Raw genomic sequence first — 26,189 nt, forward strand, 5'->3', positions numbered from 1 at the left:
CAATCCAATTATATGAAGAGAGATGCACACTGAACATGTGGAGCATCTCATCAGATGTGGGGGTATAGCTCAGTGGTAGAGCATTTGACTGCAGATCAAGAGGTCCCCAGTTCAAATCTGGGTGCCCCTTTTTAAAACAAATTAGAAATGATCACCATTTCAAACTGTCAGCAAATATTGCAAACACTACAACCCCATAGCAATCCAACTAAGGGCTTGGTTTAGTTTGTTGAAGTTACTATACTTTTAACGGTTTAATTTAAACATTTTCTTAGAAAATGCCAACTCCTCTGTAGAGGACACAGTAATGAATCCCCCTGAATGACGAGCCAAACAACATATATGAAACGAGATGCACACTCAACAATTGGAGCATTTGTTCAGATGTGGGGGTATAGCTCAGTGGTAGAGCATTTGACTGCAGATCAAGAGGTCCCCAGTTCAAATCTGGGTGCCCCCTCTTTAATTAAATTCAAAATGATCTCCATTTCACGCTGGCAACAATTGTTGAATAAACTACAAGCCAAAAGCAATGCAACTAAGGGCTTATTTTAGTTTGTTAAAATTACTATACTTTTAACTGTTTAATTTAATAATTTACTTAAAAAATGCTACCTCGTCTGTAGAGGACACAGTAATGAATGCCCCTGAATGACGATCCAGACAATATATATGAAACGAGATGCACACTCAACAGTTGGAGCATCTCATCAGATGTGGGGGTATAGCTCAGTGGTAGAGCATTTGACTGCAGATCAAGAGGTCCCCAGTTCAAATCTGGGTGCCCCCTCTTTAAACAGATTCGAAATGATCACCATTTCAAAATGTTAGCAAATATTGCAAACACTACAACACCATAGCAATCCAACTAAGGGCTTGGTTTAGTTTGTTGAAGTTACTATACTTTTAACGGTTTAATTTAATCATTTTCTTAGAAAATGCCAACTCGTCTGTAGAGGACACAGTAATAAATCCCCCTAAATGACAATCCAGACAACATATATGAAACGAGATGCACACTCAACAATTGGAGAAGTTCATCAGATTATGCGGTATAGCTCAGTGGTAGAGCATTTGACTGCAGATCAAGAGGTCCCCAGTTCAAATCTGGGTGCCCCCTCTTTAATTAAATTCAAAATGATCTCCATTTCACGCTGGCAACAATTGTTGAATAAACTACAAGCCAATAGCAATGCAACTAAGGGCTTATTTTAGTTTGTTAAAATTACTATACTTTTAACTGTTTAATTTAATCATTTACTTAAAAAATGCTACCTCGTCTGTAGAGGACACAGTAATGAATGCCCCTGAATGACGATCCAGACAATATATATGAAACGAGATGCACACTCAACAATTGGAGCATCTCATCAGATGTGGGGGTATAGCTCAGTGGTAGAGCATTTCACTGCAGATCAAGAGGTCCCCAGTTCAAATCTGGGTGCCCCCTCTTTAAGCAAATTAAAAATGATCACTATTTCATACTGGCAACAATTGTTGAATAAACTACAACCCCATAGCAATGCAACTAAGGGCTTATTTTAGTTTGTTAAAATTACTATACTTTTAACTGTTTAATTTAATAATTTTCTTAGAAAATGCCAACTCCTCTGTAGAGGACACAGAAATGAATCACCCTGAATGACGATCCAGACGATATATATGAAACGAGATGCACTCTCAACAATTGGAGAAGTTCATCAGATTAGGGGGTATAGCTCAGTGGTAGAGCATTTGACTGCAGATCAAGAGGTCCCCAGTTCAAATCTGGGTGCCCCCTCTTTAAACAAATTCGAAATGATCACCATTTCAAACTGTCAGCAAATATTGCAAACACTACAACCCCATAGCAATCCAACTAAGGGCTTGGTTTAGTTTGTTGAAGTTACTTTACTTTTAATGGTTTAATTTAAAAAGTTACTTAAGAAATGCCAACTCGTCTGTAGAGGACAAAGTAATGAATCCCCCTGAATGACGATCCAAACAATCCAATTATATGAAAAGAGATGCACACTGAACATGTGGAGCATCTCATCAGATGTGGGAGTATAGCTCAGTGGTAGAGCATTTGACTGCAGATCAAGAGGTCCCCAGTTCAAATCTGGGTGCCCCCTCTTTAAGCAAATTCAAAATGATTACTATTTCATACTGGCAACAATTGTTGAATAAACTACAACCCCATAGCAATGCAACTAAGGGCTTATTTTAGTTTGTTAAAATTACTATACTTTTAACTGTTTAATTTAATCATTTTCTTAGAAAATGCCAACTCCTCTGTAGAGGACACAGTAATGAATCCCCCTGAAATGACGATCCAGACAATATATATGAATCGAGATGCACACTCAACAATTGGCGCATCTAATCAGATGTGGGGGTATAGCTCAGTGGTAGAGCATTTCACTGCAGATCAAGAGGTCCCCAGTTCAAATCTGGGTGCCCCCTCTTTAAGCAAATTAAAAATGATCACTATTTCATACTGGCAACAATTGTTGAATAAACTACAAGCCAATAGCAATGCAACTAAGGGCTTATTTTAGTTTGTTAAAATTACTATACTTTTAACTGTTTAATTTAATAATTTTCTTAGAAAATGCCAACTCCTCTGTAGAGGACACAGTAATGAATCACCCTGAATGATGATCCAGACGATATATATGAAACGAGATGCACCCTCAACAATTGGAGAAGTTTATGGAAACGAGATGCACACTCAACAATTGGAGCATTTCTTCAGATGTGGGGGTATAGCTCAGTGGTAGAGCATTTGACTGCAGATCAAGAGGTCCCCAGTTCAAATCTGGGTGCCCCCTCTTTAAACAGATTCGAAATGATCACCATTTCAAAATGTTAGCAAATATTGCAAACACTACAACACCATAGAAATCCAACTAAGGGCTTGGTTTAGTTTGTTGAAGTTACTATACTTTTAACGGTTTAATTTAATCATTTTCTTAGAAAATGCCAACTCGTCTGTAGAGGACACAGTAATAAATCCCCCTGAATGACGAGCCAAACAATCCAATTATATGAAAAGAGATGCACACTGAACATGTGGAGCAACTCATCAGATTTTGGGGGTATAGCTCAGTGGTAGAGCATTTGACTGCAGATCAAGAGGTCCCCAGTTCAAATCTGGGTGCCCCCTCTTTAAACAAATTCGAAATGATCACCATTTCAAATATTGCAAACACTACAAGCCCATAGAAATCCAACTAAGGGCTTGGTTTAGTTTGTTGAAATTACTATACTTTGAACGGTTTAATTTAATCATTTTCTTAGAAAATTCCAACTCGTCTGTACAGGACACAGTAATGAATCCCCCTGAATGACCATCCAAACAATCCAATTATATGAAGAGAGATGCACACTGAACATGTGGAGCATCTCATCAGATGTGGGGGTATAGCTCAGTGGTAGAGCATTTGACTGCAGATCAAGAGGTCCCCAGTTCAAATCTGGGTGCCCCCTCTTTAAACAGATTCGAAATGATCACCATTTCAAAATGTTAGCAAATATTGCAAACACTACAACACCATAGCAATCCAACTAAGGGCTTGGTTTAGTTTGTTGAAGTTACTATACTTTTAACGGTTTAATTTAATCATTTTCTTAGAAAATGCCAACTCGTCTGTAGAGGACACAGTAATAAATCCCCCTAAATGACAATCCAGACAACATATATGAAACGAGATGCACACTCAACAATTGGAGAAGTTCATCAGATTATGGGGTATAGCTCAGTGGTAGAGCATTTGACTGCAGATCAAGAGGTCCCCAGTTCAAATCTGGGTGCCCCCTCTTTAATTAAATTCAAAATGATCTCCATTTCACGCTGGCAACAATTGTTGAATAAACTACAAGCCAATAGCAATGCAACTAAGGGCTTATTTTAGTTTGTTAAAATTACTATACTTTTAACTGTTTAATTTAATCATTTACTTAAAAAATGCTACCTCGTCTGTAGAGGACACAGTAATGAATGCCCCTGAATGACGATCCAGACAATATATATGAAACGAGATGCACACTCAACAATTGGAGCATCTCATCAGATGTGGGGGTATAGCTCAGTGGTAGAGCATTTCACTGCAGATCAAGAGGTCCCCAGTTCAAATCTGGGTGCCCCCTCTTTAAGCAAATTAAAAATGATCACTATTTCATACTGGCAACAATTGTTGAATAAACTACAACCCCATAGCAATGCAACTAAGGGCTTATTTTAGTTTGTTAAAATTACTATACTTTTAACTGTTTAATTTAATAATTTTCTTAGAAAATGCCAACTCCTCTGTAGAGGACACAGAAATGAATCACCCTGAATGACGATCCAGACGATATATATGAAACGAGATGCACTCTCAACAATTGGAGAAGTTCATCAGATTAGGGGGTATAGCTCAGTGGTAGAGCATTTGACTGCAGATCAAGAGGTCCCCAGTTCAAATCTGGGTGCCCCCTCTTTAAACAAATTCGAAATGATCACCATTTCAAACTGTCAGCAAATATTGCAAACACTACAACCCCATAGCAATCCAACTAAGGGCTTGGTTTAGTTTGTTGAAGTTACTTTACTTTTAATGGTTTAATTTAAAAAGTTACTTAAGAAATGCCAACTCGTCTGTAGAGGACAAAGTAATGAATCCCCCTGAATGACGATCCAAACAATCCAATTATATGAAAAGAGATGCACACTGAACATGTGGAGCATCTCATCAGATGTGGGAGTATAGCTCAGTGGTAGAGCATTTGACTGCAGATCAAGAGGTCCCCAGTTCAAATCTGGGTGCCCCCTCTTTAAGCAAATTCAAAATGATTACTATTTCATACTGGCAACAATTGTTGAATAAACTACAACCCCATAGCAATGCAACTAAGGGCTTATTTTAGTTTGTTAAAATTACTATACTTTTAACTGTTTAATTTAATCATTTTCTTAGAAAATGCCAACTCCTCTGTAGAGGACACAGTAATGAATCCCCCTGAAATGACGATCCAGACAATATATATGAAACGAGATGCACACTCAACAATTGGAGCATCTCATCAGATGTGGGGGTATAGCTCAGTGGTAGAGCATTTCACTGCAGATCAAGAGGTCCCCAGTTCAAATCTGGGTGCCCCCTCTTTAAGCAAATTAAAAATGATCACTATTTCATACTGGCAACAATTGTTGAATAAACTACAAGCCAATAGCAATGCAACTAAGGGCTTATTTTAGTTTGTTAAAATTACTATACTTTTAACTGTTTAATTTAATAATTTTCTTAGAAAATGCCAACTCCTCTGTAGAGGACACAGTAATGAATCACCCTGAATGATGATCCAGACGATATATATGAAACGAGATGCACCCTCAACAATTGGAGAAGTTTATGGAAACGAGATGCACACTCAACAATTGGAGCATTTCTTCAGATGTGGGGGTATAGCTCAGTGGTAGAGCATTTGACTGCAGATCAAGAGGTCCCCAGTTCAAATCTGGGTGCCCCCTCTTTAAACAGATTCGAAATGATCACCATTTCAAAATGTTAGCAAATATTGCAAACACTACAACACCATAGAAATCCAACTAAGGGCTTGGTTTAGTTTGTTGAAGTTACTATACTTTTAACGGTTTAATTTAATCATTTTCTTAGAAAATGCCAACTCGTCTGTAGAGGACACAGTAATAAATCCCCCTGAATGACGAGCCAAACAATCCAATTATATGAAAAGAGATGCACACTGAACATGTGGAGCAACTCATCAGATTTTGGGGGTATAGCTCAGTGGTAGAGCATTTGACTGCAGATCAAGAGGTCCCCAGTTCAAATCTGGGTGCCCCCTCTTTAAACAAATTCGAAATGATCACCATTTCAAATATTGCAAACACTACAAGCCCATAGAAATCCAACTAAGGGCTTGGTTTAGTTTGTTGAAATTACTATACTTTGAACGGTTTAATTTAATCATTTTCTTAGAAAATTCCAACTCGTCTGTACAGGACACAGTAATGAATCCCCCTGAATGACCATCCAAACAATCCAATTATATGAAGAGAGATGCACACTGAACATGTGGAGCATCTCATCAGATGTGGGGGTATAGCTCAGTGGTAGAGCATTTGACTGCAGATCAAGAGGTCCCCAGTTCAAATCTGGGTGCCCCCTCTTTAAACAGATTCGAAATGATCACCATTTCAAAATGTTAGCAAATATTGCAAACACTACAACACCATAGCAATCCAACTAAGGGCTTGGTTTAGTTTGTTGAAGTTACTATACTTTTAACGGTTTAATTTAATCATTTTCTTAGAAAATGCCAACTCGTCTGTAGAGGACACAGTAATAAATTCCCCTAAATGACAATCCAGACAACATATATGAAACGAGATGCACACTCAACAATTGGAGAAGTTCATCAGATTATGGGGTATAGCTCAGTGGTAGAGCATTTGACTGCAGATCAAGAGGTCCCCAGTTCAAATCTGGGTGCCCCCTCTTTAATTAAATTCAAAATGATCTCCATTTCACGCTGGCAACAATTGTTGAATAAACTACAAGCCAATAGCAATGCAACTAAGGGCTTATTTTAGTTTGTTAAAATTACTATACTTTTAACTGTTTAATTTAATCATTTACTTAAAAAATGCTACCTCGTCTGTAGAGGACACAGTAATGAATGCCCCTGAATGACGATCCAGACAATATATATGAAACGAGATGCACACTCAACAATTGGAGCATCTCATCAGATGTGGGGGTATAGCTCAGTGGTAGAGCATTTCACTGCAGATCAAGAGGTCCCCAGTTCAAATCTGGGTGCCCCCTCTTTAAGCAAATTAAAAATGATCACTATTTCATACTGGCAACAATTGTTGAATAAACTACAACCCCATAGCAATGCAACTAAGGGCTTATTTTAGTTTGTTAAAATTACTATACTTTTAACTGTTTAATTTAATAATTTTCTTAGAAAATGCCAACTCCTCTGTAGAGGACACAGAAATGAATCACCCTGAATGACGATCCAGACGATATATATGAAACGAGATGCACTCTCAACAATTGGAGAAGTTTATCAGATTAGGGGGTATAGCTCAGTGGTAGAGCATTTGACTGCAGATCAAGAGGTCCCCAGTTCAAATCTGGGTGCCCCCTCTTTAAACAAATTCGAAATGATCACCATTTCAAACTGTCAGCAAATATTGCAAACACTACAACCCCATAGCAATCCAACTAAGGGCTTGGTTTAGTTTGTTGAAGTTACTTTACTTTTAATGGTTTAATTTAAAAAGTTACTTAAGAAATGCCAACTCGTCTGTAGAGGACAAAGTAATGAATCCCCCTGAATGACGATCCAAACAATCCAATTATATGAAAAGAGATGCACACTGAACATGTGGAGCATCTCATCAGATGTGGGAGTATAGCTCAGTGGTAGAGCATTTGACTGCAGATCAAGAGGTCCCCAGTTCAAATCTGGGTGCCCCCTCTTTAAGCAAATTCAAAATGATTACTATTTCATACTGGCAACAATTGTTGAATAAACTACAACCCCATAGCAATGCAACTAAGGGCTTATTTTAGTTTGTTAAAATTACTATACTTTTAACTGTTTAATTTAATCATTTTCTTAGAAAATGCCAACTCCTCTGTAGAGGACACAGTAATGAATCCCCCTGAAATGACGATCCAGACAATATATATGAAACGAGATGCACACTCAACAATTGGAGCATCTCATCAGATGTGGGGGTATAGCTCAGTGGTAGAGCATTTCACTGCAGATCAAGAGGTCCCCAGTTCAAATCTGGGTGCCCCCTCTTTAAGCAAATTAAAAATGATCACTATTTCATACTGGCAACAATTGTTGAATAAACTACAAGCCAATAGCAATGCAACTAAGGGCTTATTTTAGTTTGTTAAAATTACTATACTTTTAACTGTTTAATTTAATAATTTTCTTAGAAAATGCCAACTCCTCTGTAGAGGACACAGTAATGAATCACCCTGAATGATGATCCAGACGATATATATGAAACGAGATGCACCCTCAACAATTGGAGAAGTTTATGGAAACGAGATGCACACTCAACAATTGGAGCATTTCTTCAGATGTGGGGGTATAGCTCAGTGGTAGAGCATTTGACTGCAGATCAAGAGGTCCCCAGTTCAAATCTGGGTGCCCCCTCTTTAAACAGATTCGAAATGATCACCATTTCAAAATGTTAGCAAATATTGCAAACACTACAACACCATAGAAATCCAACTAAGGGCTTGGTTTAGTTTGTTGAAGTTACTATACTTTTAACGGTTTAATTTAATCATTTTCTTAGAAAATGCCAACTCGTCTGTAGAGGACACAGTAATAAATCCCCCTGAATGACGAGCCAAACAATCCAATTATATGAAAAGAGATGCACACTGAACATGTGGAGCAACTCATCAGATTTTGGGGGTATAGCTCAGTGGTAGAGCATTTGACTGCAGATCAAGAGGTCCCCAGTTCAAATCTGGGTGCCCCCTCTTTAAACAAATTCGAAATGATAACCATTTCAAATATTGCAAACACTACAAGCCCATAGAAATCCAACTAAGGGCTTGGTTTAGTTTGTTGAAATTACTATACTTTGAACGGTTTAATTTAATCATTTTCTTAGAAAATGCCAACTCGTCTGTACAGGACACAGTAATGAATCCCCCTGAATGACCATCCAAACAATCCAATTATATGAAGAGAGATGCACACTGAACATGTGGAGCATCTCATCAGATGTGGGGCTATAGCTCAGTGGTAGAGCATTTGACTGCAGATCAAGAGGTCCCCAGTTCAAATCTGGGTGCCCCCTCTTTAAACAAATTCGAAATGATCACCATTTCAAATATTGCAAACACTACAAGCCCATAGAAATCCAACTAAGGGCTTGGTTTAGTTTGTTGAAATTACTATACTTTGAACGGTTTAATTTAATCATTTTCTTAGAAAATTCCAACTCGTCTGTACAGGACACAGTAATGAATCCCCCTGAATGACCATCCAAACAATCCAATTATATGAAGAGAGATGCACACTGAACATGTGGAGCATCTCATCAGATGTGGGGGTATAGCTCAGTGGTAGAGCATTTGACTGCAGATCAAGAGGTCCCCAGTTCAAATCTGGGTGCCCCTTTTTAAAACAAATTAGAAATGATCACCATTTCAAACTGTCAGCAAATATTGCAAACACTACAACCCCATAGCAATCCAACTAAGGGCTTGGTTTAGTTTGTTGAAGTTACTATACTTTTAACGGTTTAATTTAAACATTTTCTTAGAAAATGCCAACTCCTCTGTAGAGGACACAGTAATGAATCCCCCTGAATGACGAGCCAAACAACATATATGAAACGAGATGCACACTCAACAATTGGAGCATTTGTTCAGATGTGGGGGTATAGCTCAGTGGTAGAGCATTTGACTGCAGATCAAGAGGTCCCCAGTTCAAATCTGGGTGCCCCCTCTTTAATTAAATTCAAAATGATCTCCATTTCACGCTGGCAACAATTGTTGAATAAACTACAAGCCAAAAGCAATGCAACTAAGGGCTTATTTTAGTTTGTTAAAATTACTATACTTTTAACTGTTTAATTTAATAATTTACTTAAAAAATGCTACCTCGTCTGTAGAGGACACAGTAATGAATGCCCCTGAATGACGATCCAGACAATATATATGAAACGAGATGCACACTCAACAGTTGGAGCATCTCATCAGATGTGGGGGTATAGCTCAGTGGTAGAGCATTTGACTGCAGATCAAGAGGTCCCCAGTTCAAATCTGGGTGCCCCCTCTTTAAACAGATTCGAAATGATCACCATTTCAAAATGTTAGCAAATATTGCAAACACTACAACACCATAGCAATCCAACTAAGGGCTTGGTTTAGTTTGTTGAAGTTACTATACTTTTAACGGTTTAATTTAATCATTTTCTTAGAAAATGCCAACTCGTCTGTAGAGGACACAGTAATAAATCCCCCTAAATGACAATCCAGACAACATATATGAAACGAGATGCACACTCAACAATTGGAGAAGTTCATCAGATTATGGGGTATAGCTCAGTGGTAGAGCATTTGACTGCAGATCAAGAGGTCCCCAGTTCAAATCTGGGTGCCCCCTCTTTAATTAAATTCAAAATGATCTCCATTTCACGCTGGCAACAATTGTTGAATAAACTACAAGCCAATAGCAATGCAACTAAGGGCTTATTTTAGTTTGTTAAAATTACTATACTTTTAACTGTTTAATTTAATCATTTACTTAAAAAATGCTACCTCGTCTGTAGAGGACACAGTAATGAATGCCCCTGAATGACGATCCAGACAATATATATAAAACGAGATGCACACTCAACATTTGGAGCATCTCATCAGATGTCGGGGTATAGCTCAGTGGTAGAGCATTTGACTGCAGATCAAGAGGTCCCCAGTTCAAATCTGGGTGCCCCCTCTTTAATTAAATTCAAAATGATCTCCATTTCACGCTGGCAACAATTGTTGAATAAACTACAAGCCAATAGCAATGCAACTAGGGGCTTATTTTAGTTTGTTAAAATTACTATACTTTTAACTGTTTAATTTAATCATTTACTTAAAAAATGCTACCTCGTCTGTAGAGGACACAGTAATGAATGCCCCTGAATGACGATCCAGACAATATATATAAAACGAGATGCACACTGAACATGTGGAGCATCTCATCAGATGTGGGGGTATAGCTCAGTGGTAGAGCATTTGACTGCAGATCAAGAGGTCCCCAGTTCAAATCTGGGTGCCCCCTCTTTAAACAAATTGGAAATTATCACCATTTCACGCTGGCAACAATTGTTGAATAAACTACAAGCCAATAGCAATGCAACTAAGGGCTTATTTTAGTTTGTTAAAATTACTATACTTTTAACTGTTTAATTTAATCATTTACTTAAAAAATGCTACCTCGTCTGTAGAGGACACAGTAATGAATCCCCCTGAATGACGATCCAAACAATCCAATTATATGAAAAGAGATGCACACTGAACATGTGGAGCATCTCATCAGATGTGGGGGTATAGCTCAGTGGTAGAGCATTTGACTGCAGATCAAGAGGTCCCCAGTTCAAATCTGGGTGCCCCCTCTTTAAACAGATTCGAAATGATCACCATTTCAAACTGTTAGCAAATATTGCAAACACTACAACCCCATAGCAATCCAACTAATGGCTTGGTTTAGTTTGTTGAAGTTACTATACTTTTAACGGTTTAATTTAATCATTTTCTTAGAAAATGCCAACTCGTCTGTAGAGGACACAGTAATAAATTCCCCTGAATGACGATCCAAACAATCCAATTATATGAAAAGAGATGCACACTGAACATGTGGAGCATCTCATCAGATGTGGGGGTATAGCTCAGTGGTAGAGCATTTGACTGCAGATCAAGAGGTCCCCAGTTCAAATCTGGGTGCCCCCTCTTTAAACCAATTCGAAATGATCACCATTTCAAAATGTTAGCAAATATTGCAAACACTACAACACCATAGCAATCCAACTAAGGGCTTGGTTTAGTTTGTTGAAGTTACTATACTTTCAACGGTTTAATTTAATCATTTTCTTAGAAAATGCCAACTCGTCTGTAGAGGACACAGTAATAAATCCCCCTGAATGACGATCCAAACAATCCAATTATATGAAAAGAGATGCACACTGAACATGTGGAGCATCTCATCAGATGTGGGGGTATAGCTCAGTGGTAGAGCATTTGACTGCAGATCAAGAGGTCCCCAGTTCAAATCTGGGTGCCCCCTCTTTAAACAAATTCGATATGATCACCATTTCAAATATTGCAAAATCTACAAGCCCATAGAAATCCAACTAAGGGCTTGGTTTAGTTTGTTGAAATTACTATACTTTGAACGGTTTAATTTAATCATTTTCTTAGAAAATGCCAACTCGTCTGTACAGGACACAGTAATGAATCCCCCTGAATGACCATCCAAACAATTCAATTATATGAAGAGAAATGCACACTGAACATGTGGAGCATCTCATCAGATGTGGGGGTATAGCTCAGTGGTAGAGCATTTGACTGCAGATCAAGAGGTCCCCAGTTCAAATCTAGGTGCCCCCTCTTTAATTAAATTCAAAATGATCTCCATTTCACGCTGGCAACAATTGTTGAATAAACTACAAGCCAATATCAATGCAACTAAGGGCTTATTTTAGTTTGTTAAAATTACTATACTTTTAACTGTTTAATTTAATCATTTACTTAAAAAATGCTACCTCGTCTGTAGAGGACACAGTAATGAATGCCCCTGAATGACGATCCAGACAATATATATAAAACGAGATGCACACTCAACATTTGGAGCATCTCATCAGATGTGGGGGTATAGCTCAGTGGTAGAGCATTTGACTGCAGATCAAGAGGTCCCCAGTTCAAATCTGGGTGCCCCCTCTTTAAACAAATTGGAAATGATCACCATTTCACGCTGGCAACAATTGTTGAATAAACTACAAGCCAATAGCAATGCAACTAAGGGCTTATTTTAGTTTGTTAAAATTACCATACTTTTAACTGTTTAATTTAATCATTTTCTTAGAAAATGCCAACTCCTCTGTAGAGGACACAGTAATGAATCACCCTGAATGACGATCCAGACGATATATATGAAACGAGATGCACCCTCAACAATTGGAGAAGTTCATCAGATTATGGGGTATAGCTCAGTGGTAGAGCATTTGACTGCAGATCAAAAGGTCCCCAGTTCAAATCTGGGTGCCCCCTCTTTAAACAAATTCGAAATGATCACCATTTCAAACTGTCAGCAAATATTGCAAACACTACAACCCCATAGCAATCCAACTAAGGGCTTGGTTTAGTTTGTTAAAATTACTATACTTTTAACTGTTTAATTTAATCATTTACTTAAAAAATGCTACCTCGTCTGTAGAGGACACAGTAATGAATGCCCCTGAATGACGATCCAGACAATATATATAAAACAAGATGCACACTCAACAATTGGAGCATCTCATCAGATGTGGGGGTATAGCTCAGTGGTAGAGCATTTGACTGCAGATCAAGAGGTCCCTAGTTCAAATCTAGGTGCCCCCTCTTTAAACAAATTCGAAATGATCACCATTTCAAACTGTCAGCAAATATTGCAAACACTACAACCCCATAGCAATCCAACTAAGGGCTTGGTTTAGTTTGTTGAAGTTACTATACTTTTAACTGTTTAATTTAATCATTTTCTTAGAAAATGCCAACTCCTCTGTAGAGGACACAGTAATGAATCACCCTGAATGACGATCCAGACGATATATATGAAACGAGATGCACCCTCAACAATTGGAGAAGTTCATCAGATTATGGGGTATAGCTCAGTGGTAGAGCATTTGACTGCAGATCAAGAGGTCCCCAGTTCAAATCTGGGTGCCCCCTCTTTAAACAAATTCGAAATGATCACCATTTCAAACTGTCAGCAAATATTGCAAACACTACAACCCCATAGCAATCCAACTAAGGGCTTGGTTTAGTTTGTTGAAGTTACTATACTTTTAACGGTTTAATTTAATCATTTTCTTAGAAAATGCCAACTCCTCTGTAGAGGACACAGTAATGAATCCCCCTGAAATGACGATCCAGACAATATATATGAAACGAGATGCACACTCAACAGTTGGAGCATCTCATCAGATGTGGGGGTATAGCTCAGTGGTAGAGCATTTGACTGCAGATCAAGAGGTCCCCAGTTCAAATCTGGGTGCCCCCTCTTTAAACAGATTCGAAATGATCACCATTTCAAAATGTTAGCAAATATTGCAAACACTACAACACCATAGCAATCCAACTAAGGGCTTGGTTTAGTTTGTTGAAGTTACTATACTTTTAACGGTTTAATTTAATCATTTTCTTAGAAAATGCCAACTCGTCTGTAGAGGACACAGTAATAAATCCCCCTAAATGACAATCCAGACAACATATATGAAACGAGATGCACACTCAACAATTGGAGAAGTTCATCAGATTATGGGGTATAGCTCAGTGGTAGAGCATTTGACTGCAGATCAAGAGGTCCCCAGTTCAAATCTGGGTGCCCCCTCTTTAATTAAATTCAAAATGATCTCCATTTCACGCTGGCAACAATTGTTGAATAAACTACAAGCCAATAGCAATGCAACTAAGGGCTTATTTTAGTTTGTTAAAATTACTATACTTTTAACTGTTTAATTTAATCATTTACTTAAAAAATGCTACCTCGTCTGTAGAGGACACAGTAATGAATGCCCCTGAATGACGATCCAGACAATATATATAAAACGAGATGCACACTCAACATTTGGAGCATCTCATCAGATGTGGGGGTATAGCTCAGTGGTAGAGCATTTGACTGCAGATCAAGAGGTCCCCAGTTCAAATCTGGGTGCCCCCTCTTTAAACAAATTGGAAATGATCACCATTTCACGCTGGCAACAATTGTTGAATAAACTACAAGCCAATAGCAATGCAACTAAGGGCTTATTTTAGTTTGTTAAAATTACTATCCTTTTAACTGTTTAATTTAATCATTTACTTAAAAAATGCTACCTCGTCTGTAGAGGACACAGTAATGAATGCCCCTGAATGACGATCCAGACAATATATATAAAACAAGATGCACACTCAACAATTGGAGCATCTCATCAGATGTGGGGGTATAGCTCAGTGGTAGAGCATTTGACTGCAGATCAAGAGGTCCCTAGTTCAAATCTGGGTGCCCCCTCTTTAAACAAATTCGAAATGATCACCATTTCAAACTGTCAGCAAATATTGCAAACACTACAACCCCATAGCAATCCAACTAAGGGCTTGGTTTAGTTTGTTGAAGTTACTATACTTTTAACGGTTTAATTTAATCATTTTCTTAGAAAATGCCAACTCGTCTGTAGAGGACACAGTAATGAATGCCCCTGAATGACGATCCAGACAATATATATATATAAAACGAGATGCACACTCAACAATTGGAGCAGTTCATCAGACTAGGGGGTATAGCTCAGTGGTAGAGCATTTGACTGCAGATCAAGAGGTCCCCAGTTCAAATCTGGGTGCCCCCTCTTTAAACAGATTCGAAATGATCACCATTTCAAAATGTTAGCAAATATTGCAAACACTACAACACCATAGCAATCCAACTAAGGGCTTGGTTTAGTTTGTTGAAGTTACTATACTTTTAACGGTTTAATTTAATCATTTTCTTAGAAAATGCCAACTCGTCTGTAGAGGACACAGTAATAAATCCCCCTAAATGACAATCCAGACAACATATATGAAACGAGATGCACACTCAACAATTGGAGAAGTTCATCAGATTATGGGGTATAGCTCAGTGGTAGAGCATTTGACTGCAGATCAAGAGGTCCCCAGTTCAAATCTGGGTGCCCCCTCTTTAATTAAATTCAAAATGATCTCCATTTCACGCTGGCAACAATTGTTGAATAAACTACAAGCCAATAGCAATGCAACTAAGGGCTTATTTTAGTTTGTTAAAATTACTATACTTTTAACTGTTTAATTTAATCATTTACTTAAAAAATGCTACCTCGTCTGTAGAGGACACAGTAATGAATGCCCCTGAATGACGATCCAGACAATATATATAAAACGAGATGCACACTCAACATTTGGAGCATCTCATCAGATGTGGGGGTATAGCTCAGTGGTAGAGCATTTGACTGCAGATCAAGAGGTCCCCAGTTCAAATCTGGGTGCCCCCTCTTTAAACAAATTGGAAATGATCACCATTTCACGCTGGCAACAATTGTTGAATAAACTACAAGCCAATAGCAATGCAACTAAGGGCTTATTTTAGTTTGTTAAAATTACTATCCTTTTAACTGTTTAATTTAATCATTTACTTAAAAAATGCTACCTCGTCTGTAGAGGACACAGTAATGAATGCCCCTGAATGACGATCCAGACAATATATATAAAACAAGATGCACACTCAACAATTGGAGCATCTCATCAGATGTGGGGGTATAGCTCAGTGGTAGAGCATTTGACTGCAGATCAAGAGGTCCCTAGTTCAAATCTGGGTGCCCCCTCTTTAAACAAATTCGAAATGATCACCATTTCAAACTGTCAGCAAATATTGCAAACACTACAACCCCATAGCAATCCAACTAAGGGCTTGGTTTAGTTTGTTGAAGTTACTATACTTTTAACGGTTTAATTTAATCATTTTCTTAGAAAATGCCAACTCGTCTGTAGAGGACACAGTAATGAATGCCCCTGAATGACGATCCAGACAATATATATATATAAAACGAGATGCACACTCAACAATTGGAGCAGTTCATCAGACTAGGGGGTATAGCTCAGTGGTAGAGCATTTGACTGCAGATCAAGAGGTCCCCAGTTCAAATCTGGGTGCCCCCTCTTTAAACAAATTCGAAATGATCACCATTTCAAACTGTCAGCAAATATTGCAAACACTACAACCCCATAGCAATCCAACTAAGGGCTTGGTTTAGTTTGTTGAAGTTACTATACTTTTAACGGTTTAATTTAATAATTTTCTTAGAAAATGCCAACTCCTATGTAGAGGACACAGTAATGAATCCCCCTGAAATGACGATCCAGACAATATATATGAAACCAGATGCACACTCAACAGTTGGAGCATCTCATCACATGTGGGGGTATAGCTCAGTGGTAGAGCATTTGACTGCAGATCAAGAGGTCCCCAGTTCAAATCTGGGTGCCCCCTCTTTAAACAGATTCGAAATGATCACCATTTCAAAATGTTAGCAAATATTGCAAACACTACAACACCATAGCAATCCAACTAAGGGCTTGGTTTAGTTTGTTGAAGTTACTATACTTTTAACGGTTTAATTTAATCATTTTCTTAGAAAATGCCAACTCGTCTGTAGAGGACACAGTAATAAATCCCCCTAAATGACAATCCAGACAACATATATGAAACGAGATGCACACTCAACAATTGGAGAAGTTCATCAGATTATGGGGTATAGCTCAGTGGTAGAGCATTTGACTGCAGATCAAGAGGTCCCCAGTTCAAATCTGGGTGCCCCCTCTTTAAACAGATTCGAAATGATCACCATTTCAAAATGTTAGCAAATATTGCAAACACTACAACACCATAGCAATCCAACTAAGGGCTTGGTTTAGTTTGTTGAAGTTACTATACTTTTAACGGTTTAATTTAATCATTTTCTTAGAAAATGCCAACTCGTCTGTAGAGGACACAGTAATAAATCCCCCTAAATGACAATCCAGACAACATATATGAAACGAGATGCACACTCAACAATTGGAGAAGTTCATCAGATTATGGGGTATAGCTCAGTGGTAGAGCATTTGACTGCAGATCAAGAGGTCCCCAGTTCAAATCTGGGTGCCCCCTCTTTAATTAAATTCAAAATGATCTCCATTTCACGCTGGCAACAATTGTTGAATAAACTACAAGCCAATAGCAATGCAACTAAGGGCTTATTTTAGTTTGTTAAAATTACTATACTTTTAACTGTTTAATTTAATCATTTACTTAAAAAATGCTACCTCGTCTGTAGAGGACACAGTAATGAATGCCCCTGAATGACGATCCAGACAATATATATAAAACGAGATGCACACTCAACATTTGGAGCATCTCATCAGATGTGGGGGTATAGCTCAGTGGTAGAGCATTTGACTGCAGATCAAGAGGTCCCCAGTTCAAATCTGGGTGCCCCCTCTTTAAACAAATTGGAAATGATCACCATTTCACGCTGGCAACAATTGTTGAATAAACTACAAGCCAATAGCAATGCAACTAAGGGCTTATTTTAGTTTGTTAAAATTACTATCCTTTTAACTGTTTAATTTAATCATTTACTTAAAAAATGCTACCTCGTCTGTAGAGGACACAGTAATGAATGCCCCTGAATGACGATCCAGACAATATATATAAAACAAGATGCACACTCAACAATTGGAGCATCTCATCAGATGTGGGGGTATAGCTCAGTGGTAGAGCATTTGACTGCAGATCAAGAGGTCCCTAGTTCAAATCTGGGTGCCCCCTCTTTAAACAAATTCGAAATGATCACCATTTCAAACTGTCAGCAAATATTGCAAACACTACAACCCCATAGCAATCCAACTAAGGGCTTGGTTTAGTTTGTTGAAGTTACTATACTTTTAACGGTTTAATTTAATCATTTTCTTAGAAAATGCCAACTCGTCTGTAGAGGACACAGTAATGAATGCCCCTGAATGACGATCCAGACAATATATATATATAAAACGAGATGCACACTCAACAATTGGAGCAGTTCATCAGACTAGGGGGTATAGCTCAGTGGTAGAGCATTTGACTGCAGATCAAGAGGTCCCCAGTTCAAATCTGGGTGCCCCCTCTTTAAACAAATTCGAAATGATCACCATTTCAAACTGTCAGCAAATATTGCAAACACTACAACCCCATAGCAATCCAACTAAGGGCTTGGTTTAGTTTGTTGAAGTTACTATACTTTTAACGGTTTAATTTAATAATTTTCTTAGAAAATGCCAACTCCTATGTAGAGGACACAGTAATGAATCCCCCTGAAATGACGATCCAGACAATATATATGAAACCAGATGCACACTCAACAGTTGGAGCATCTCATCACATGTGGGGGTATAGCTCAGTGGTAGAGCATTTGACTGCAGATCAAGAGGTCCCCAGTTCAAATCTGGGTGCCCCCTCTTTAAACAGATTCGAAATGATCACCATTTCAAAATGTTAGCAAATATTGCAAACACTACAACACCATAGCAATCCAACTAAGGGCTTGGTTTAGTTTGTTGAAGTTACTATACTTTTAACGGTTTAATTTAATCATTTTCTTAGAAAATGCCAACTCGTCTGTAGAGGACACAGTAATAAATCCCCCTAAATGACAATCCAGACAACATATATGAAACGAGATGCACACTCAACAATTGGAGAAGTTCATCAGATTATGGGGTATAGCTCAGTGGTAGAGCATTTGACTGCAGATCAAGAGGTCCCCAGTTCAAATCTGGGTGCCCCCTCTTTAAACAGATTCGAAATGATCACCATTTCAAAATGTTAGCAAATATTGCAAACACTACAACCCCATAGCAATCCAACTAAGGGCTTGGTTTAATTTGTTGAAGTTACTATACTTTTAACGGTTTAATTTAATCATTTTCTTAGAAAATGCCAACTCGTCTGTAGAGGACACAGTAATGAATGCCCCTGAATGACGATCCAGACAATATATATATAAAACGAGATGCACACTCAACAATTGGAGCAGTTCATCAGACTAGGGGGTATAGCTCAGTGGTAGAGCATTTGACTGCAGATCAAGAGGTCCCCAGTTCAAATCTGGGTGCCCCCTCTTTAACCAAATTCAAAATGATCACTATTTCATACTGGCAACAATTGTTGAATAAACTACAAGCCAATAGCAATGCAAATAAGGGCTTATTTTAGTTTGTTAAAATTACCATACTTTTAACTGTTTAATTTAATCATTTACTTAAAAAATGCTACCTTGTCTGTAGAGGACACAGTTATTGAATGCCCCTGAATGACGATCCAGACAATATATATAAAACGAGATGCACACTCAACATTTGGAGCATCTCATCAGAAGTGGGGGTATAGCTCAGTGGTAGAGCATTTGACTGCAGATCAAGAGGTCCCCAGTTCAAATCTGGGTGCCCCCTCTTTAAACAAATTGGAAATGATCACCATTTCACGCTGGCAACAATTGTTGAATAAACTACAAGCCAATAGCAATGCAACTAAGGGCTTATTTGAGTTTGTTAAAATGACTATACTTTTAACTGTTAAATTTAATCATTTTCTTAGAAAATGCCAAATCCTCTTTAGAGGACACAGTAATGAATCCCCCTGAATGACGATCCAGACAATATAAATGAAACGAGATGCACACTCAACAATTAGAGCATCTCATCAGATGTGGGGGTATAGCTCAGTGGTAGAGCATTTGACTGCAGATCAAGAGGTCCCCAGTTCAAATCTGTGTTCCCCCTCTTTAAACAAATTCGAAATGATCACCATTTCAAACTGTCAGCAAATATTGCAAACACTACAACCCCATAGCAATCCAACTAAGGGCTTGGTTTAGTTTGTTGAAGTTACTATACTTTTAACGGTTTAATTTAATCATTTTCTTAGAAAATGCCAACTCGTCTGTAGAGGACACAGTAATGAATGCCCCTGAATGACGATCCAGACAATATATATGAAACGAGATGCACACTCAACAATTGGAGCAGTTCATCAGACTAGGGGGTATAGCTCAGTGGTAGAGCATTTGACTGCAGATCAAGAGGTCCCCAGTTCAAATCTGGGTGCCCCCTCTTTAAACAAATTGGAAATGATCACCATTTGACGCTGGCAACAATTGTTGAATAAACTACAAGCCAATAGCAATGCAACTAAGGGCTTATTTTAGTTTGTTAAAATTACTATACTTTTAACTGTTAAATTTAATCATTTACTTAGAAAATGCCAACTCCTCTTTAGAGGACACAGTAATGAATCCCCCTGAATGACGATCCAGACAATATATATAAAACGAGATGCACACTCAACATTTGGAGCAGTTCATCAGACTAGGGGCTATAGCTCAGTGGTAGAGCATTTGACTGCAGATCAAGAGGTCCCCAGTTCAAATAGGGGTGCCCCCTCTTTAAGCAAATTCAAAATGATCACTATTTTATACTGGCAACAATTGTTGAATAAACTACAAGCCAATAGCAATGCAACTAAGGGCTTATTTTGTTTGTTAAAATTACTATACTTTTAACTGTTTAATTTAATCATTTACTTAGAAAATGCTACGTCGTCTGTAGAGGACACAGTAATGAATGCCCCTGAATGACGATCCAGACAATATATATGAAACGAGATGCACACTCAACATCTGGAGCAGTTCATCAGATTAGGGGGTATAGCTCAGTGGTAGAGCATTTGACTGCAGATCAAGAGGTCCCCAGTTCAAATCTGGGTGCCCCCTCTTTAAACAAACTCAAAACTATCACCATTTCACACTGGCAACAATTGTTGAATAGACTACAAACCTTAACCTTTGAATATGATAAAGGCCTCAAAAGTGCGTTTAAAGCAGAGAAATAACAAGAATAGTTCTTTCAAACACAATAGGGCTTTGCCTGACTTTCAGTCAGCTCAGGCCTTAATTAAGTGTGGTACAAACTGTAAACCAATTTCAAGATCACAAATAAAACTACTGTAGTTTCTAGAACAAGGAGGTATACAATTTATTTGAGCAAATTCAATAATAAACTTTATGAAAAGCTTCACCAAGAACACTGGTCTTACCAACATCTCTAGTTGATAAATTTATATGTATATACATTTTTGCCTTGTAAAGGCATGCTACAAGGACACAACCTTTTAATTATTGGAAACCACAAAAAGACAGGCAGACTCGGTCAGGATGTTATTTCTCCCATTGTCAAAGCTTCAAACTCAAAAGAAAATGCAGTTGTCAAATATAACCTTCAAAAAATAAAGAAATGAAGTCGGGAGTTCAGAGGGGCTGAATCACATTGATCTGGTAGGTTCTGATTAATTAAAGGCTGCTTGACAATATCAACATGCCATATGATGGCAAGCACCACTAAAGTGACAGTACAAATCCCTCTCTGGTCAGCTGACAATTTATACAAGTTTAATAAGCCAGTTAAGTTCAAGCTTCGGTCATTTGGTGGGAGAATAAAGGAGAAATGCCCGTTTGAAAATGTTTGCAGGGGCAAACAGAGCGATGGTATATTTGGCCTTTGAATTATAAATAATATAGTAGTCCACAATAAGGCTCTCACACATTTCTTGAGTGGTCATCTTCTGCCGCCTCCAGCAGTCTGCATCAGCATTTACAACTCAAAAGGTGAAGCACACAACATGTAAACCCTTCATGATAGTCTCACAACTGCCCAACACCAAGAAGTATAAAAATTAGATTTTCATAGACAGTAGCTTAGATTTCAAAGCTTCTGAACACTACCGTGTGAGCAAAATAAATAAGAGTTTAAATGTTTAAGAGAAGAACGATGGAGTAAAGACGCGGGGCAAAATGAAAACCAGGTTATTGTGGGGTAGGTGTGCAATACTCCAAACACGTTCAAAAAGTTCACTCGTGACGTCATCCTTGTCTTAAAAGCAGCAGGACAATACTAAAAATTAAGTCCAAATCTAATTCAAGGAGCTTCTCTTCTTCGTTTAAGTGTTCATGGTTTCAGACACGCAGGATCTCCAAGCAGTTGTTGTAGCATATGGCGATCCAGTCCGGCTGCGTGGACGCCCACTGCACGTTGTTGATCTCCCCTTCAGCAGTGTAGGCCAGGATGGGATCCTCAATGGCTCGCGGCATCTGCTGAATGTCCCAGATCAGAGCCTGGTGGTCGTCGGCTAAGGAAACAAAACACACACTGAGGACTTCAGACTAAGAAAGCAGTAAAATGCGAAAGAGAAGCCTTGAGGTTTAAGGTACGAGTTTGTGCCGTTTATGACGAGAATTAGCAATTGTCAAAGAAACTTGAAATTCTGGTTGTTTATGAAAAAAAGGAAAACATGAATAATGACTTTAAAAATGTATGTTTCTCCTTTTTTTCCCACCCTAGTACATCCCACGATACGTAGGTGCCTTTACCTGCAGTGCAGATGTGACATGACGAGTGGGGGGCCCAGGCGATCCCGTTGACACAAGCGCGGTGGTTGTTTAGCCGAGCGACCGGAGTGCAAGGCACACGTACATCCAGGATGACAACCTATTAAATAAAGCGTCAATAAATAAATAAGAAAATAAAAACAAATATTCTGTTTGTTCTTTATGCTTATGGGTCTAGGAAAGGTTTGTGTCAGTCAGAAATAACAACACAATCCTTTCTGAATGAAAAGAATAACCTCCTTTGGCTTACCAATGTTTCGATTTCAACGCAGGAAAGGCGGACAGAACCGCGGCTACCGAGACTCTACAGCAAACTGACCTCCATGCCGTCCATGGCCATTGTAGCTAAGTAGTTGGGGTCTTGCTTGTTCCAGCAAAGGCGAAGCAGTGGGTGGTGCTGGGGGTCTTCATAGATAATGGTACTGTGCTCCAGGTGCCGGAGGTCAAACATGCGGACGGATCCATCGGCCCCCACGGAGGCAAACATATCTCTGCCACCTCCTGCACGGCTGAACGCGATGTCATACACCTGCAGAGAGACACGGAGGGATTGAAATGTACTTCTAGGCTGTGTCAACAGGAGGCTTTGTTTTCCAGCCCCCACACACCTCTTTGTCATGAGCAATCAGCTGGGTCTTCACATGCCCAGAGACCAGGTTCACTCGTCCCAACACCTGGCCCGTCTCCAAACCCCAGATAGTGCAGGTGGTGTCAATGCTTGAAGTACCTGTGGGATGAGCAAGCACGGTGAGTTTTCCACCAAATACATTTTTTTTTTTATCTCCCTAACTATTTATTGTACAGTGACTTCCTTACCAAGCAGATTTGGATCAACTTCATTCCAGTCAAAAGACGTGAGGGGAGCACAGAAGTCAGAGTTCTTGTTGTTGTTGAGCAAACATTCAAGACGTGTTTCTGTGTCGCTGACCTGCATGATCAATCAAAAGGTATTTGACAGTGAGGAGACAGCAGCAAACTACTACGATAGTTAAGAATGATGAATTATTGACGGATTCAGTTTGGTACAGAGTTGTGTATTAAGCATTTACTGATTTGTATGATGGATTTTGATATTTACTATTTCTTACTTTGTAGTGCAAGTCTTGCACAACAACCCTGAACGGATAAATAAAGTGATCTCATGGCATGGATGAAAAACAAAAATCAGGTCTTGGGTGTAACAGGCAATACCGATGAGGAGGACCAATTCCTTGTCGCGTTAGAACTTTAATTGGAATTCGATCAGCGTAAAAGCAATAGATAACGTCAGATGACCAGACGTATCCTGCAGGACGAGACATCCTACCCTCCAAATGCGCAGGTAGTCCCCGCTGGTGGCTAGCAGGTCCGGGTACACCCCTTTAGTGTCCGGGATCCACATGATCTTGGTGGTGGGGTACGGGTGGTCAAACGTGTTCCTGCAGACGAACTCTGAGCTCTCTTCTTCCAGACCCACCACCTGGACCTGGGCAGGAGCAAAACACACGTTACCAGTTATCTCCACGCGAGCTAATTAAAAAGGACTGTTGACATGACAACGAGGGATAGAAAGATAGCATACGGCTCGAGTGTTGGGATGTGACCGGAACAGACACAAAGACGTGTCTGCGGTCTATTTACAAATGCACCTTTGTCTCACTGTGGAATAACAACAACAGAAACAGACTTTGTCCCCTGGTGCTGCGCAGGACTACTAGCATTAGCATTAGCCGGTGCTGACGTTAAGCTGGTGAATGGCCATGGGGACCGCACTACGCACCTTGTTGTTGTATTCCTCCATGAAGCTGCCAAGTGCCAGCCGAAAGCGTTTGTCCGGCCGGACGCTCCAGTTCATCGCGTACACCGTCCACGGTGCGTCGTATTTGTAGATTTCTTTTCTTTTGCCGTGAAGTGACATCCTCGCAAACTGCAGCCGTTGTTAGCTAACAAGCTAGCGAAATAAGTAGTCGCCTTGGGCCAACTGCCACCCTGTACTGCAACTTCAGTAACAGATCCCAGCAGACGTGGCGGTAAAGACCATTTGATTGAATGAATCTGGATAAGGAGCGAGATTCCTCACCACTTTACTTAACAAAGAGTACCATTTCTCGCCATGAACTAAAGCGCTGTCAAGTCCAAACAAACTCAAGTTACTTCTTGTTTTTATTTTCAAAATAAAAACCTATTATTGTTCCAATCTTTGTGGGATATGTGGTTTTATTAAAAAAAGAGAAATATTGACAGTTGATCATATACACATAAATTCAGTTTAAAGAATATATATATATTCAATACTTCTTTTGTGAACTGATTTTAATATTTTGTTGTTATGGATCCATCTAGAATGTCAACAGCCATCTACAGTCGTCTTATCCTTTCCAGATCCCCTCATCTTCTCCCCAGATCATGAAGCTGTAGATTTGCATCACACAACAAATAATATTATCATGTCATTCCATATTCTACTCATTTGTGATTTATTCAGTGTGTTTGCTTTATTCTGAAATATTTTATTTATGGATGGTTGCATGTTGCAGTTCCTGCATTGTCGTTTGGTGACCACTAGATGGAGTCAGACACCGGTGCACTTTCATTTCCAACCTCTGCCGAGGGCAGCACTGGTGCCTCAAGTAGTATTACTTAGCAACAGCCAGTGACTATTGTGGCATTAGGGTAAACACTTCTGCGCTGCTGCATATAGTTAATTCTAACTGCATCTCAACTTTCACACCTTTTAAACAAAGTCGAGCAGATTTGTGTCCAATGCATTCCGATTATCATAATGTCAAAAGATACAAAGAAGAAGTGCAAAATAAATGAGAAGAATTACACAGAGTGAGAAAAAAATACATAAAAGCCTAAAAACTAGGGAGGCCTCACCAAATATGAATGCCTTTAGTTTGTGTTGTATTAGCGTAAACATTATTTTCCACTGGCTCACATAAAACAGCAATCGTATATTAATCATATTATATATGGCTGCAATATGACAAAGCAAAAACATTATTCTACAAGATGAACATTAACCTATATAAAATGTATCATTGAAATTGCAAGATGTAATTAGCTCCAGCAAGTAGCTGGAAGCAAAAAAAAACACTGGCAGCTGCCGAGAAACCACAAAGACAAAAATAATTTTAGGTGTCAAGCCACCACCCCACTATTGAAGGATCTTGTGCAGTTCCACAGTTCTGTTTGAACGCGTTTACTGGTAACACTGTTGGCCACAGAGAATCACTACGTAACCGTTGTGACTGCAAGGTCAGAAGTGCCTGATGTGGAAACTTTTCTTCTTTGCGATCTGGTTGGGTGTGACCATGTGACTGCAACCAAATGACATCTCTAACAACATTTAATGCATAGGATGGTCTACAGTTAAATGTCAAATTCTCTAGGTTAAACATTGCAGGTCTTTCTTTATCTCCTTTGAATAAAACGGACAAGCTTGTGCCAACAAAGTTGAAGCTGCTTCCTTATAGTT

General features: G+C 38.9%; 1 protein-coding gene and 63 non-coding genes across 64 annotated transcripts; 63 read left to right on the forward strand and 1 right to left on the reverse strand.

Moving 5' to 3' along the window:
- Positions 1-58: 58 nt before the first annotated feature.
- Positions 59-130, forward strand: trnac-gca (transfer RNA cysteine (anticodon GCA)). Its single transcript has one exon. It is a non-coding gene; the product is annotated as a tRNA-Cys (tRNA).
- A 258-nt stretch (positions 131-388) lies between these two features.
- On the forward strand, positions 389-460 carry trnac-gca (transfer RNA cysteine (anticodon GCA)). The gene has a single exon. It is a non-coding gene; the product is annotated as a tRNA-Cys (tRNA).
- A 258-nt stretch (positions 461-718) lies between these two features.
- trnac-gca (transfer RNA cysteine (anticodon GCA)) lies at positions 719-790 on the forward strand. Its single transcript has one exon. It is a non-coding gene; the product is annotated as a tRNA-Cys (tRNA).
- A 258-nt stretch (positions 791-1,048) lies between these two features.
- Positions 1,049-1,120, forward strand: trnac-gca (transfer RNA cysteine (anticodon GCA)). The gene has a single exon. It is a non-coding gene; the product is annotated as a tRNA-Cys (tRNA).
- Positions 1,121-1,378: 258 nt separating this feature from the next.
- On the forward strand, positions 1,379-1,450 carry trnac-gca (transfer RNA cysteine (anticodon GCA)). Its single transcript has one exon. It is a non-coding gene; the product is annotated as a tRNA-Cys (tRNA).
- A 258-nt stretch (positions 1,451-1,708) lies between these two features.
- Positions 1,709-1,780, forward strand: trnac-gca (transfer RNA cysteine (anticodon GCA)). The gene has a single exon. It is a non-coding gene; the product is annotated as a tRNA-Cys (tRNA).
- Positions 1,781-2,042: 262 nt separating this feature from the next.
- trnac-gca (transfer RNA cysteine (anticodon GCA)) lies at positions 2,043-2,114 on the forward strand. The gene has a single exon. It is a non-coding gene; the product is annotated as a tRNA-Cys (tRNA).
- Positions 2,115-2,373: 259 nt separating this feature from the next.
- Positions 2,374-2,445, forward strand: trnac-gca (transfer RNA cysteine (anticodon GCA)). The gene has a single exon. It is a non-coding gene; the product is annotated as a tRNA-Cys (tRNA).
- Positions 2,446-2,741: 296 nt separating this feature from the next.
- On the forward strand, positions 2,742-2,813 carry trnac-gca (transfer RNA cysteine (anticodon GCA)). The gene has a single exon. It is a non-coding gene; the product is annotated as a tRNA-Cys (tRNA).
- A 263-nt stretch (positions 2,814-3,076) lies between these two features.
- Positions 3,077-3,148, forward strand: trnac-gca (transfer RNA cysteine (anticodon GCA)). The gene has a single exon. It is a non-coding gene; the product is annotated as a tRNA-Cys (tRNA).
- Positions 3,149-3,399: 251 nt separating this feature from the next.
- Positions 3,400-3,471, forward strand: trnac-gca (transfer RNA cysteine (anticodon GCA)). The gene has a single exon. It is a non-coding gene; the product is annotated as a tRNA-Cys (tRNA).
- A 258-nt stretch (positions 3,472-3,729) lies between these two features.
- On the forward strand, positions 3,730-3,801 carry trnac-gca (transfer RNA cysteine (anticodon GCA)). The gene has a single exon. It is a non-coding gene; the product is annotated as a tRNA-Cys (tRNA).
- Positions 3,802-4,059: 258 nt separating this feature from the next.
- On the forward strand, positions 4,060-4,131 carry trnac-gca (transfer RNA cysteine (anticodon GCA)). The gene has a single exon. It is a non-coding gene; the product is annotated as a tRNA-Cys (tRNA).
- Positions 4,132-4,389: 258 nt separating this feature from the next.
- trnac-gca (transfer RNA cysteine (anticodon GCA)) lies at positions 4,390-4,461 on the forward strand. Its single transcript has one exon. It is a non-coding gene; the product is annotated as a tRNA-Cys (tRNA).
- A 262-nt stretch (positions 4,462-4,723) lies between these two features.
- Positions 4,724-4,795, forward strand: trnac-gca (transfer RNA cysteine (anticodon GCA)). The gene has a single exon. It is a non-coding gene; the product is annotated as a tRNA-Cys (tRNA).
- Positions 4,796-5,054: 259 nt separating this feature from the next.
- Positions 5,055-5,126, forward strand: trnac-gca (transfer RNA cysteine (anticodon GCA)). The gene has a single exon. It is a non-coding gene; the product is annotated as a tRNA-Cys (tRNA).
- A 296-nt stretch (positions 5,127-5,422) lies between these two features.
- trnac-gca (transfer RNA cysteine (anticodon GCA)) lies at positions 5,423-5,494 on the forward strand. Its single transcript has one exon. It is a non-coding gene; the product is annotated as a tRNA-Cys (tRNA).
- A 263-nt stretch (positions 5,495-5,757) lies between these two features.
- trnac-gca (transfer RNA cysteine (anticodon GCA)) lies at positions 5,758-5,829 on the forward strand. The gene has a single exon. It is a non-coding gene; the product is annotated as a tRNA-Cys (tRNA).
- A 251-nt stretch (positions 5,830-6,080) lies between these two features.
- On the forward strand, positions 6,081-6,152 carry trnac-gca (transfer RNA cysteine (anticodon GCA)). The gene has a single exon. It is a non-coding gene; the product is annotated as a tRNA-Cys (tRNA).
- Positions 6,153-6,410: 258 nt separating this feature from the next.
- On the forward strand, positions 6,411-6,482 carry trnac-gca (transfer RNA cysteine (anticodon GCA)). Its single transcript has one exon. It is a non-coding gene; the product is annotated as a tRNA-Cys (tRNA).
- Positions 6,483-6,740: 258 nt separating this feature from the next.
- Positions 6,741-6,812, forward strand: trnac-gca (transfer RNA cysteine (anticodon GCA)). The gene has a single exon. It is a non-coding gene; the product is annotated as a tRNA-Cys (tRNA).
- Positions 6,813-7,070: 258 nt separating this feature from the next.
- trnac-gca (transfer RNA cysteine (anticodon GCA)) lies at positions 7,071-7,142 on the forward strand. Its single transcript has one exon. It is a non-coding gene; the product is annotated as a tRNA-Cys (tRNA).
- A 262-nt stretch (positions 7,143-7,404) lies between these two features.
- trnac-gca (transfer RNA cysteine (anticodon GCA)) lies at positions 7,405-7,476 on the forward strand. Its single transcript has one exon. It is a non-coding gene; the product is annotated as a tRNA-Cys (tRNA).
- A 259-nt stretch (positions 7,477-7,735) lies between these two features.
- Positions 7,736-7,807, forward strand: trnac-gca (transfer RNA cysteine (anticodon GCA)). Its single transcript has one exon. It is a non-coding gene; the product is annotated as a tRNA-Cys (tRNA).
- A 296-nt stretch (positions 7,808-8,103) lies between these two features.
- On the forward strand, positions 8,104-8,175 carry trnac-gca (transfer RNA cysteine (anticodon GCA)). The gene has a single exon. It is a non-coding gene; the product is annotated as a tRNA-Cys (tRNA).
- A 263-nt stretch (positions 8,176-8,438) lies between these two features.
- On the forward strand, positions 8,439-8,510 carry trnac-gca (transfer RNA cysteine (anticodon GCA)). The gene has a single exon. It is a non-coding gene; the product is annotated as a tRNA-Cys (tRNA).
- Positions 8,511-8,761: 251 nt separating this feature from the next.
- trnac-gca (transfer RNA cysteine (anticodon GCA)) lies at positions 8,762-8,833 on the forward strand. Its single transcript has one exon. It is a non-coding gene; the product is annotated as a tRNA-Cys (tRNA).
- Positions 8,834-9,084: 251 nt separating this feature from the next.
- trnac-gca (transfer RNA cysteine (anticodon GCA)) lies at positions 9,085-9,156 on the forward strand. Its single transcript has one exon. It is a non-coding gene; the product is annotated as a tRNA-Cys (tRNA).
- Positions 9,157-9,414: 258 nt separating this feature from the next.
- Positions 9,415-9,486, forward strand: trnac-gca (transfer RNA cysteine (anticodon GCA)). Its single transcript has one exon. It is a non-coding gene; the product is annotated as a tRNA-Cys (tRNA).
- Positions 9,487-9,744: 258 nt separating this feature from the next.
- trnac-gca (transfer RNA cysteine (anticodon GCA)) lies at positions 9,745-9,816 on the forward strand. The gene has a single exon. It is a non-coding gene; the product is annotated as a tRNA-Cys (tRNA).
- A 258-nt stretch (positions 9,817-10,074) lies between these two features.
- Positions 10,075-10,146, forward strand: trnac-gca (transfer RNA cysteine (anticodon GCA)). Its single transcript has one exon. It is a non-coding gene; the product is annotated as a tRNA-Cys (tRNA).
- Positions 10,147-10,404: 258 nt separating this feature from the next.
- trnac-gca (transfer RNA cysteine (anticodon GCA)) lies at positions 10,405-10,476 on the forward strand. The gene has a single exon. It is a non-coding gene; the product is annotated as a tRNA-Cys (tRNA).
- Positions 10,477-10,734: 258 nt separating this feature from the next.
- trnac-gca (transfer RNA cysteine (anticodon GCA)) lies at positions 10,735-10,806 on the forward strand. Its single transcript has one exon. It is a non-coding gene; the product is annotated as a tRNA-Cys (tRNA).
- A 262-nt stretch (positions 10,807-11,068) lies between these two features.
- Positions 11,069-11,140, forward strand: trnac-gca (transfer RNA cysteine (anticodon GCA)). The gene has a single exon. It is a non-coding gene; the product is annotated as a tRNA-Cys (tRNA).
- Positions 11,141-11,402: 262 nt separating this feature from the next.
- On the forward strand, positions 11,403-11,474 carry trnac-gca (transfer RNA cysteine (anticodon GCA)). Its single transcript has one exon. It is a non-coding gene; the product is annotated as a tRNA-Cys (tRNA).
- Positions 11,475-11,736: 262 nt separating this feature from the next.
- On the forward strand, positions 11,737-11,808 carry trnac-gca (transfer RNA cysteine (anticodon GCA)). The gene has a single exon. It is a non-coding gene; the product is annotated as a tRNA-Cys (tRNA).
- A 251-nt stretch (positions 11,809-12,059) lies between these two features.
- trnac-gca (transfer RNA cysteine (anticodon GCA)) lies at positions 12,060-12,131 on the forward strand. Its single transcript has one exon. It is a non-coding gene; the product is annotated as a tRNA-Cys (tRNA).
- Positions 12,132-12,389: 258 nt separating this feature from the next.
- On the forward strand, positions 12,390-12,461 carry trnac-gca (transfer RNA cysteine (anticodon GCA)). The gene has a single exon. It is a non-coding gene; the product is annotated as a tRNA-Cys (tRNA).
- A 258-nt stretch (positions 12,462-12,719) lies between these two features.
- trnac-gca (transfer RNA cysteine (anticodon GCA)) lies at positions 12,720-12,791 on the forward strand. Its single transcript has one exon. It is a non-coding gene; the product is annotated as a tRNA-Cys (tRNA).
- A 258-nt stretch (positions 12,792-13,049) lies between these two features.
- Positions 13,050-13,121, forward strand: trnac-gca (transfer RNA cysteine (anticodon GCA)). Its single transcript has one exon. It is a non-coding gene; the product is annotated as a tRNA-Cys (tRNA).
- A 258-nt stretch (positions 13,122-13,379) lies between these two features.
- Positions 13,380-13,451, forward strand: trnac-gca (transfer RNA cysteine (anticodon GCA)). The gene has a single exon. It is a non-coding gene; the product is annotated as a tRNA-Cys (tRNA).
- A 259-nt stretch (positions 13,452-13,710) lies between these two features.
- On the forward strand, positions 13,711-13,782 carry trnac-gca (transfer RNA cysteine (anticodon GCA)). The gene has a single exon. It is a non-coding gene; the product is annotated as a tRNA-Cys (tRNA).
- A 258-nt stretch (positions 13,783-14,040) lies between these two features.
- trnac-gca (transfer RNA cysteine (anticodon GCA)) lies at positions 14,041-14,112 on the forward strand. The gene has a single exon. It is a non-coding gene; the product is annotated as a tRNA-Cys (tRNA).
- Positions 14,113-14,370: 258 nt separating this feature from the next.
- trnac-gca (transfer RNA cysteine (anticodon GCA)) lies at positions 14,371-14,442 on the forward strand. The gene has a single exon. It is a non-coding gene; the product is annotated as a tRNA-Cys (tRNA).
- Positions 14,443-14,700: 258 nt separating this feature from the next.
- Positions 14,701-14,772, forward strand: trnac-gca (transfer RNA cysteine (anticodon GCA)). Its single transcript has one exon. It is a non-coding gene; the product is annotated as a tRNA-Cys (tRNA).
- A 262-nt stretch (positions 14,773-15,034) lies between these two features.
- On the forward strand, positions 15,035-15,106 carry trnac-gca (transfer RNA cysteine (anticodon GCA)). Its single transcript has one exon. It is a non-coding gene; the product is annotated as a tRNA-Cys (tRNA).
- A 258-nt stretch (positions 15,107-15,364) lies between these two features.
- On the forward strand, positions 15,365-15,436 carry trnac-gca (transfer RNA cysteine (anticodon GCA)). Its single transcript has one exon. It is a non-coding gene; the product is annotated as a tRNA-Cys (tRNA).
- Positions 15,437-15,694: 258 nt separating this feature from the next.
- trnac-gca (transfer RNA cysteine (anticodon GCA)) lies at positions 15,695-15,766 on the forward strand. The gene has a single exon. It is a non-coding gene; the product is annotated as a tRNA-Cys (tRNA).
- Positions 15,767-16,024: 258 nt separating this feature from the next.
- trnac-gca (transfer RNA cysteine (anticodon GCA)) lies at positions 16,025-16,096 on the forward strand. The gene has a single exon. It is a non-coding gene; the product is annotated as a tRNA-Cys (tRNA).
- A 262-nt stretch (positions 16,097-16,358) lies between these two features.
- Positions 16,359-16,430, forward strand: trnac-gca (transfer RNA cysteine (anticodon GCA)). Its single transcript has one exon. It is a non-coding gene; the product is annotated as a tRNA-Cys (tRNA).
- A 259-nt stretch (positions 16,431-16,689) lies between these two features.
- trnac-gca (transfer RNA cysteine (anticodon GCA)) lies at positions 16,690-16,761 on the forward strand. Its single transcript has one exon. It is a non-coding gene; the product is annotated as a tRNA-Cys (tRNA).
- Positions 16,762-17,019: 258 nt separating this feature from the next.
- On the forward strand, positions 17,020-17,091 carry trnac-gca (transfer RNA cysteine (anticodon GCA)). The gene has a single exon. It is a non-coding gene; the product is annotated as a tRNA-Cys (tRNA).
- Positions 17,092-17,349: 258 nt separating this feature from the next.
- trnac-gca (transfer RNA cysteine (anticodon GCA)) lies at positions 17,350-17,421 on the forward strand. The gene has a single exon. It is a non-coding gene; the product is annotated as a tRNA-Cys (tRNA).
- A 258-nt stretch (positions 17,422-17,679) lies between these two features.
- On the forward strand, positions 17,680-17,751 carry trnac-gca (transfer RNA cysteine (anticodon GCA)). Its single transcript has one exon. It is a non-coding gene; the product is annotated as a tRNA-Cys (tRNA).
- A 258-nt stretch (positions 17,752-18,009) lies between these two features.
- trnac-gca (transfer RNA cysteine (anticodon GCA)) lies at positions 18,010-18,081 on the forward strand. Its single transcript has one exon. It is a non-coding gene; the product is annotated as a tRNA-Cys (tRNA).
- A 262-nt stretch (positions 18,082-18,343) lies between these two features.
- On the forward strand, positions 18,344-18,415 carry trnac-gca (transfer RNA cysteine (anticodon GCA)). The gene has a single exon. It is a non-coding gene; the product is annotated as a tRNA-Cys (tRNA).
- A 259-nt stretch (positions 18,416-18,674) lies between these two features.
- On the forward strand, positions 18,675-18,746 carry trnac-gca (transfer RNA cysteine (anticodon GCA)). The gene has a single exon. It is a non-coding gene; the product is annotated as a tRNA-Cys (tRNA).
- Positions 18,747-19,004: 258 nt separating this feature from the next.
- Positions 19,005-19,076, forward strand: trnac-gca (transfer RNA cysteine (anticodon GCA)). The gene has a single exon. It is a non-coding gene; the product is annotated as a tRNA-Cys (tRNA).
- A 260-nt stretch (positions 19,077-19,336) lies between these two features.
- On the forward strand, positions 19,337-19,408 carry trnac-gca (transfer RNA cysteine (anticodon GCA)). The gene has a single exon. It is a non-coding gene; the product is annotated as a tRNA-Cys (tRNA).
- Positions 19,409-19,667: 259 nt separating this feature from the next.
- On the forward strand, positions 19,668-19,739 carry trnac-gca (transfer RNA cysteine (anticodon GCA)). Its single transcript has one exon. It is a non-coding gene; the product is annotated as a tRNA-Cys (tRNA).
- A 258-nt stretch (positions 19,740-19,997) lies between these two features.
- Positions 19,998-20,069, forward strand: trnac-gca (transfer RNA cysteine (anticodon GCA)). Its single transcript has one exon. It is a non-coding gene; the product is annotated as a tRNA-Cys (tRNA).
- A 258-nt stretch (positions 20,070-20,327) lies between these two features.
- On the forward strand, positions 20,328-20,399 carry trnac-gca (transfer RNA cysteine (anticodon GCA)). The gene has a single exon. It is a non-coding gene; the product is annotated as a tRNA-Cys (tRNA).
- A 587-nt stretch (positions 20,400-20,986) lies between these two features.
- trnac-gca (transfer RNA cysteine (anticodon GCA)) lies at positions 20,987-21,058 on the forward strand. The gene has a single exon. It is a non-coding gene; the product is annotated as a tRNA-Cys (tRNA).
- Positions 21,059-21,295: 237 nt separating this feature from the next.
- dcaf7 (ddb1 and cul4 associated factor 7) lies at positions 21,296-24,858 on the reverse strand. The gene is made up of 7 exons (XM_037476994.2): positions 24,489-24,858; positions 24,036-24,194; positions 23,546-23,657; positions 23,338-23,456; positions 23,049-23,258; positions 22,712-22,829; positions 21,296-22,470 (listed from the first exon to the last, which is right to left on the reverse strand). Exons 1-7 carry the CDS (start codon positions 24,624-24,626, stop codon positions 22,298-22,300), a joined length of 1,029 nt encoding a protein of 342 aa, XP_037332891.1. The 5' UTR covers positions 24,627-24,858; the 3' UTR covers positions 21,296-22,297.
- Between the last annotated feature and the right edge of the window lie 1,331 nt (positions 24,859-26,189).

This window comes from Pungitius pungitius, chromosome 12, assembly GCF_949316345.1.
Source record: "Pungitius pungitius chromosome 12, fPunPun2.1, whole genome shotgun sequence".
Taxonomy (NCBI): Eukaryota; Metazoa; Chordata; class Actinopteri; order Perciformes; family Gasterosteidae; genus Pungitius; species Pungitius pungitius.